Source organism: Gavialis gangeticus, unplaced genomic scaffold (assembly GCF_001723915.1).
Source record: "Gavialis gangeticus isolate Ggan-Ray unplaced genomic scaffold, GavGan_comp1, whole genome shotgun sequence".
Classification (NCBI taxonomy): Eukaryota; Metazoa; Chordata; order Crocodylia; family Gavialidae; genus Gavialis; species Gavialis gangeticus.
In genome coordinates, this window is record NW_017729027.1 from 14,467,434 (window position 1) to 14,476,211 (window position 8,778).

An 8,778-nucleotide genomic window follows, 5' to 3' on the forward strand; every position below is an offset into this window, starting at 1 on the left:
AATAATTGGCTAGCTGTCTCTGGCCAGCTTGCACATCTCATTTTCTTCTGAAGACTGGTGTTAAAGAACAACTAACTTGCAGTGATCTAGACAAAGAAATGCTTATCAAATTCATATAGTGGTCTTATGAAAGTCAGTGGATTTTATACCACTTACTTCAAAGGGACCAGCAGCTATACAAAAATTCAGACCTTTTCCAAAACCATTGCTACCTTCCAATAGTTATATTGTGAGATTTCTGTCAATCTATACATAAGAAATGGCACATATCCAAAATAGAATGGCTTCACCTTGCAAACGGACTTTTAATTCATAATCCCAACTTCACGGAAATGCTCACCATAGTTTTAACTACAGGCTGCAAAATAAATTGTGTGACAGACGTGAGGAAACTTACCTCAAAAAAGCTCTCCACATACTGTAATACGTATACTCCACAATCACTGAAATTGTTTTGTTGGGGCACTTTTGGATTGGAACCTTTCATGACATCTTTGGAGAAACTTCTTTTACTACCCTTCCTGACTTCCCATTCTACTTCCAAGTATCTGAGATAAAAGGCATATAGAAAAAAAAAAAGTTAGGAGATTTTTTCTTGTGGAATTTTGCAAATATCTGTTAAAAATCTGAAAAAGAGGTTTAGAACTTACTCCCTTAGTGTTTTCACAACATTGGATCGAGAAGGGCCTCTCAATGAGTCCATAAGCAAAATGCATGGCCTAGGAAGAAACACAATTTTAAAGATACCAAGTATTTTACAGACGCTCAAACAGTAGAGCAAGTTATACTGCAACTTGCTTTGAAAACAAGCTCAAGCGGAAAGTAAATTTACTAGATTTAACATTTCTATAAATGAGTTGCTTGTTACACATAAAACTAGCAGAAGAACAAAAGAATGATTACTTTTTCTTTCAGTATGTTACCTATGCATTTGATCAACCTTTGTGTAAAGTCACTTTCACTATTTCTCCTGCAATATGTGAACTATTGTGCTATATCAAGATTAAACCTGTGCTTGCTTTGGTTTGGCATGGTTTGGCTTTGTATTTGGGTCTCTTTCACAGAACTGCAGGAAAAGGAAGATATTAAAAAAATATAGGGAAATTTAAGGGCAGCTTAATATAGACACTAGTCAACTTTTTACTCTTTTGAAACTGATTATGTTCTTTTAAGCAAACAGCAAAGCAACAACTCCCCCAAGTTAATTTAAAATGTACCTGTGGACAGCACAGAAAAGATCACACCTTATTTTTAATGAGTAACTTATTTGAATAATGTTTAGAAACTTGTGTGCTATTCTAAACTGTAAAGTGTCACAAAAAATACCTGCATTAAAAAAAAAATAAAACCCCAAAACACTCTCTAGCAGCTAGGAAAAAAAATAAATGAAAACTAGAATCTCTTTGACATCGCATGCATATTTAAGTGAAAGGGACTTTACTACTATGGGCAGTAAAGAATTTAACCAAAGAAAAATAGTTTTATAAGTCAGGGAAAACAGCCTTTACAAAAGGTGGACTGCATTAATACTTGTAGCTTATTTACACTCCTCATCAATGGACAGCCTTTGCCAGTGACAGAAAACAAATGTAGTTTGGACAGTACAGAACAACACTGTAAAATATATTAGAGTAAAAATGTTACATTTTTCAAAGTAGAATAGACAGTTTTAACTATGTCCCTAGTAGTAATAAGCATACCGGTTTACTATAAGTGCGTAACACTGCCCTCCAGATAAGGTCTGCTACGTTCACAAACATTTAAATTTTTAAAATATGTTCCTGGAAACTGAAGCTATTTGAATTAATGAAAAGAAATTAAATTAAAAAAAAATCCCACACCTTAGGGAAAAAAGGAGAAAAAGGAGATTTTAACACCAGGGGCTTGTTAGTAATAGGGAAAAGCTTATTGTCACAAGTGAAGATATTAAAGGACTTGCATCTTTTAAAATTGAGTAATGTGTGCATTTCTATAGACTTGATTCTACGTAAAGTAATCCACAGTACAAGTTTTTACTTAGGCCCAAATTAGTTCTGGGGTAGAAAAATGGATTTGAATAGTATAAGTCACAGCAACTCAAAGTACATTTTTAAAGTCTACAAACTAGATTTCTACTTTCTATAAGCAAAATATAAAAATGGTTTTTGGATAATGCACATGCATAACACCATTATGCTTTTGTTACTGTACATAAAGTGGCTATATAAATATAAGGTACAAGAAGCACCAAGGGAACTGTGTCCTCACTCCTGCTTGGCAGAGAAGCAGGAAGCCTTGGTTGTTCGGAGAAAGAATTTGCGAATTAAGTCTCTGCCCGATTTGGGCTTTGTGATCTGGGCTCATTTTGGTTGCCATTTGCAGGGCTGTTTGGGCAGTAAGCAGGGAAGTGCTCTCAGCTCATCAGTCTAGCCACTGAGAATAGTGTGAATTAGGAAGCAGGGCTCACTTAGGCAAAAAGGTAAGTCAGCCAGGGTCCAATGAACACACTGTGGGGAGGAAGGGGAAGCAGGGGGGAAGGCAACTGATCTCCGAGTTTCTGGCATGTCCCTGTCAAAGACATGTAGGGGAAGGCTTGTGGCGAGAGGTGTTTCCGATTAATTCCCTCAGGAACCAGGTTTTGGGGGTTCACTGCTCCCAGCTATCAGGGCTGGTAGAATTAGCTAAACTGCCAATTTCTAGAACTCTGGCAAGGAGTAAACAGATGAGAACCTGGCGAAGAATGTACTGCGTTTGAAAGCTTGTCTAATTCTATTCCAGCTACATAGTTTGAGGATATCAATAAAATAAAAGAATATAAATTATATTATATATAAATTCTAATATCACATATACATATTTATTAGAATTTATATAATGCGTTATATATAAATTATCAATAAAAGATATCCTCATCTCTCAGAATTTCTGGATCATCACAGCCACAATATCACTCTTACACTACCATACACAGAAACCAGCTAAAGACAGGTACAGAAAGTAGTGGCTAGGTTCAGAAGCACTCACACAGACAAGGAATTGATCCACACAAAATACACAAGGAGATTCTTCAGGACTGTGGAAGAGGAAGAGCCATAGAAAAAAACTGGACAGTATGTAAGACCTGGATACTCAGGAAGGTGAGAGAACTCATAGGTTTTCACCTCTGGCAGCAGAGAGTGATCTTCTGAAACCCCAGGTGTTCAGGTGGAGAACAGATATGAAGCTCTGGTATTGGAAGAGAAGTAGCCCAAACCAGTGGTGCTCAACCTTCAGATGCCATGGGTGGGATAAGTGATGCCATGCCAGTCCAGCAGTATCAGGTCCCATGCCACTTCCATTCAGCCAGCAATGCCAGACTGGGCCCCACATCAACTCCTTGGGGTCCTGCACTGGTTGAGCATCCCTGGCTTAGTCCAGTGGGACAAGAGGCAAGACCATTCACCTCAAAGGCTAGGAGGATCAAGACCACTCCCATTCAGAGGAAATGAACAATGGTGGTGGTTGGCTGCTCTCTTCTGCTAGGGATGGTGCCTGATCTGTTGTCCACTGCCCATATCCTAGATGTTAAGAAAAGGTTACCAAGACTCATCTGGCCCTCTGACTGCCACCTGTAACAACTACTGCTCATTCATGTGGGCACTAATGATACAGTCAAAGGTGACCTTATATAAAACAAATGACAACTGGTGTCTAGGTACAAGGTGAAAGAAACAAGGGACTCGGGTTCTCTTCTCATCAGTCTTTCTGGCCAGTGGTAAAGACCCAGGTAGAAACTGACACATCCTGGAGATCAAGCGTGGCTGCATAAACAGTGTTACTAGAAGGGCTGTGCCTGCTTTGGTGGTGGGGAATCTAGGAAGTAGTACTCCTGGGAGATGGAATCTACCTGAAGACAGAGGGAGGAACAACGAGTTAGAGAAGGCAACATGGGCAGCCTTAATGTACTCAGAAAAAAATTAGGGTGTTCAGACAGAGGTCAGCAACACTTCCCAGCAGTGACCCAGAAGCCCCAGACTGAGTCCCGGGTAAGCCCATGTTAGGATCCAGATGCCCCCACCTCCATTTTTGCCCACCACACCATGGCAGGGGTGAAGTGCCTAGCCATGACTAGGGATGAGTGAAGCCCCTCACTCCATGGGCCAGATCCAGCCCCTGATTCCAGATTACTGACTCCTGATCCAAGATGTTTATACGCTAATATGGGAAATATGGGGAATAAACAGACTTGGAATTTATAGTAGGAGGTAGGTAAGCCTGTTGGAAGTCTCAGGGCCAAAGTAAGAGGGGAGAACAGCAAGATTGATGGCATGGTAGGTGTTTGCTGTAGACCACCAAACCAAAAAGATAAGGTGGGTGAGGTTTTTTTTCAACAACTAATGGAAGTAATTAAATTGCAGGACCTTGTGCTCACAGGAGACTTGAATTCCTTTAACATCTGCTAGGAGGGTAAGAGCAGTGCACATACACTCCAAGTTTTTGAAGGGTTTTGAGGATAACTGTTTTGGTACAGATGGTGGAGAAGCCATGGTAAAGATTGTGGGCAGAGGGAGGACAGGACTTTTCTCTATTTTCTGCTCACAGGGAGGAATTGACTCAAAATATGGAGGTACAAGTTAAATTGGGTGACAGTGACTATGATATGACAAGAGTTCAATATTTTAAGGAAACGGGGGAAAAAAAGAGTAGCAGAGTAAAGATGCTATTCTTCAGAAAAGCAGACTAACAAACTAAGGGAACTGGTGGGCAGAATCCCCTGGGAGGCAAGTATGAAGGGGAAAAGGAGTCAAGTAGAGCTGGTTTTACTGCAAGGAGGCCATATTAAGGGTGAAAAAAACCAGGCTATCCTGATGTAAAAGAAGAAAATAATTGCTCCAAAAATTGTGGCCTGATTAAGCTTGCACTTTCAATTAGCTGAAACTCAAAAAACAATCCTAGAAAAAGTGGGAAACCAGCCATATTTTCAGGGAGTAGCGTAGGAGTATTGCACAAGCAGGGAGAAAAATCAGGAAGGCCAATGCAAGAACTGACTACAGGTATCAGGAGATATAATACACAAGAAAAATGCATTCTACAAATATATTACAAGTAAAAGAAAGACCAAGGAAAGCATACATCCCTAAGTAAATGCAGAGTGCAATCAAATCATGGGTGATGCAGAGAAGGCTGATGTATTTAATATATTCTTTACTTCAGGCTTCATGAACAAGGTCAGAAACCATTTGACCACTTCATTTGGAAACAAAGATATAGGAGGTGATAAGTAACCTAGTAGTAGAAGAATGGGTTACAGATATCATGAAGCATGTCATCAAGGAAACTATTTCTAAGTGCCTAGAGAAGAAAAAGGTGATCAGGAACAGTCAGCATGGATTCATCAAGGGCAAACCACACCTTGGCCAACTTGAATGCTTCCTTTAAATTAAAGCTCATATGAAAAGATTCAAAAAAGAACTGTCACATGTCTGTTTATTTTTAAGTGTTCCAGGAACTACTGTAAATATAGGCTTATGATTAGCCTCGTTTGGGGAAAAAAAGTTTTATCCCTTATCCATGAGAATAACCAATATGGATTTGTTAAGGGTAATTTATGCTTGATGAACCTCATTTCCTCCTATTGCAAGGTGATAGGCTTTGTAGATGGGGGAGATCAGTGATGTGATGTACCTTGAATTCAGCAAAACTTTTGATATCATCTCACATGCCACTCGTTAGTATGTTAAGGAAATAGTATCTAATTGAAGCTACTGTAAAGGTGGATACAAAACTGGTTATATCATTCCACTTAGAGTATTCATCAATGGCTCAACCTCTAATTGGGAGCAGCTATTCAAATGGGGTTCACCAGAGGTCTGTCTTGGATCTGATACTGTTGAATACTGTTCACTTCATTAATGATTTGGACAATGGGACTGAGTGCACACTTTGCAGATTTGAGGGTGACACCAAGCTAGGTGGAGTTGTAGATACTCAGGAAGACAATATAAGGATTCAGAATAACCTTAACAAACTGGAAAAATAGTCCAAAATTAATTAAATTAACTTCAGTAAGGACAAGTGCAAAGTACTGCATGTGGAATGGAACAACTGCAGGCATAAATACAGACTGGGGAACACCTGGCTAGATTGCAGTAAAGGACCTGGAACTTATAATAGATCAGAGGCCAAGTGAGAGCCAACAGTGTGCTCCTGTTCCAAAAAAAAAAAAAAAATAAAATAAAATGCAACAGCACAGTTGGCTGTATTAACAGGAATGCCACTTGCAAGTCAAGAAAAGTGATTCTTCTACCAAATACAGAATTGGCGAGGTCACACTTAGAATACTGCATCCATTTTTGGGAAGAGAACTTAATGAAAAATGTAGACAAATTAGAAAGAATCCAAAAGAAAGCAACAAAAAAAAAAAAATATTAGAGGCTTAGGAAGCCTGACTTACAAAAAAAAGGTTTGGATAATTCAGTTTGGAGAAGAAAAGGGGGTGGGAAGAAAATACCCCAAAGACTTGTCTGCAATTGCTAGAGACGGGAAGCAAACTGAAGGAAAGGAAATTTAGTTTGGATATAAGGAATAAGTTATTATGAAGGTGGTTTAGTACTGGAACAGATTACCTGGAGAGGTTGTGGAATCTTTCTCCCTGGAAGTTTTTAAAAGCAAGTTAAACAAACACTTGTCTGGGATGGTTTAGACAGGGATGATTCTGCCTTGAGCAGGAGATTGTCTAGATCTCCTGAAGTCCGTCCCAGCCTCACTTCTCTATAATTCTAGAAGCATCTGTGATTTCTATGACTCTACAGGAATCTTTTTTCCCCTTTTACAGGATAGTATCAGCACAAAGGGAAACTGATAAAACAGTTACGATTAGAAGATGAAGAAGGAAGAAAAAGGTTATTATAAAGACACACTAGTAATAAAAATCAGAATTTGGAAGCTTGCATTTTTGTCATATTAAAGAAACTATATAAGTTGTGATTGGTTAAAAAATATTGTGTAGATCTACACTCCAAGAAACAAAGTTTTTTATGATATATTTGAATTTAACAGCAATGTACAAACGAATGTATGAGAGAAGCACAGCAGTAGTTACTATTTACTACTGTGAAATATTATGACCATGGAAAGGAACACATTAAAAACAAATTGTTAATATGAGACAAGCATCTGGATACATTTTTGGCAATAAAATGAAAAAAGTAAAAATGTTATGATCTCAGTATTATTAGCCCCTTTTCTAGTTTGGGTAATTCATAATTAAGGCCTTGATTCAGCATTCATTTAAATTTGCCCTTTAACTTTAAGCAAGTGCCTATCTACCATATTTAACATGGGAAAAGAAAGGTCCTCATTAGTTTTCAGAATTCAGTTTTTATAAAGTATTGGTACAAAGTTCATTCCAATCCTCATAATGCTTACTGTTTGCAGATATTGGGCTTCAGATGCCACTGTCCCATTTCTGAATTACAGTTATCATCTACCAGGCCATCATCGCTGCTGTCTTCCTGTAAAAGCAAAATGGTTCTGGGTATTCAAAGGATAAAGCTTTTTTATTAAATGGAATTCAAATTAAAATGTTATTATAGTTATCTTACCTGCTTAAGAGTAAGTTTAATACAGACCTGTTAGCTCCCCCCCAATCCGTATGTTCTGAGTATCTTTTACATATGTGATTTTCAGACTCTTATGACTTCATCAATTCTATATTGAGAAGATACCCAAGTAGGACTGGGAACACCCACAGTGGATGACAACTTTTTGGGCAGGTCTGCCACAAATTAAGCCCACACTGTCCTTAATTACCACTTAAATCCCCCTCCCCTACTGAATTGGCTGTTCCGGTTTCCACTCTGTGCTTGGTGCTCCCTCTGCCCCATCTACTGTTCTCTGTTCTTCTCTTTGCCCTGCTCCCTTCCACATGCTGAGGCTGGTCATGTCACTTGTGGCAACCATGCCATAGGCTGGAAGCAAAGTTGTTAAAACCAATGTTTTCAGCTTAAAACTTAACCTATGTTAGATTTCAGTGGAAGTTATATCAAATATTCCACACATAAGCAAGATTACTCCCCCTAAAACAACCAACCAAACTTGTTCAGTAGGATTTTATGTTTTTGGTGGGGGGGGCGGGGTTTGGGAGGGGTGGTTGAGGGATGAAGAGAAGGGGGCCTATTGTGTTCAGGCTTGCAGCATTAAGTAGCTATGGCATTTCTATGAAATCCAGATGAATAACTTTAATCTTCTGGAATCACACTGAAGGCCCACCCTCAATTCAATTCACTGTAAATGGGTATGCTGTCCTTTGGACTATGAAAGTTAAAAGAAGCTAGATGCAATTCTAGACACCTCACTCCCTTGCATGCTACTGCTACAGAAATTAGCATGCCTTAGAAACACTTGTCCAGTGAGCCACCTAGGTTTAGGGAGGACATTTGAGTTTTGCCCTTTTGAGATCACTTTTCTGTGCAAAAGTTCTCTCTTGACCAGAGAATTTTTTGAGATTAGAATAATGACAGGGTTCCATTGCACTTAAAAGCATTGCAACAAAGCACAAGGAGGTTTGCTTTTTCTAACTCCTTGATTCACCACACGGACCACTTTTGTTATGGGGGTGGAACAGGGAGTGGAGTGATTTTCAAAAAAGTGAGCACATAAACAAAGAAATAAAACAATACAGCATGATTATCTGAAAACATCTTTTGGTGAGAACTAACCAGCCCAAAATGCAATGCATTCAGGATTGCCAACCAAAGATACTGGGTTTTTTGGTATTTGGGGTTTTTTTTTTTTTTTTTTTTTTTTTTTTTTTTTTTT

At 38.7% G+C, this 8,778-nt stretch overlaps 1 protein-coding gene across 1 annotated transcript in view; it reads right to left on the minus strand.

The window, feature by feature from the left end:
* Nucleotides 1-8,778, minus strand: part of SENP6 (SUMO1/sentrin specific peptidase 6) — a gene marked incomplete at its 5' end in the record, with an annotated part of 145,185 nt that overhangs the window by 8,452 nt on the left and 127,955 nt on the right. The window contains 3 exons of the mRNA XM_019520459.1: nucleotides 398-548; nucleotides 651-719; nucleotides 7,387-7,472. Coding sequence (XP_019376004.1) covers nucleotides 398-548; nucleotides 651-719; nucleotides 7,387-7,472 — 306 coding nt within the window. The remainder of the gene's footprint in view (nucleotides 1-397; nucleotides 549-650; nucleotides 720-7,386; nucleotides 7,473-8,778) is intronic.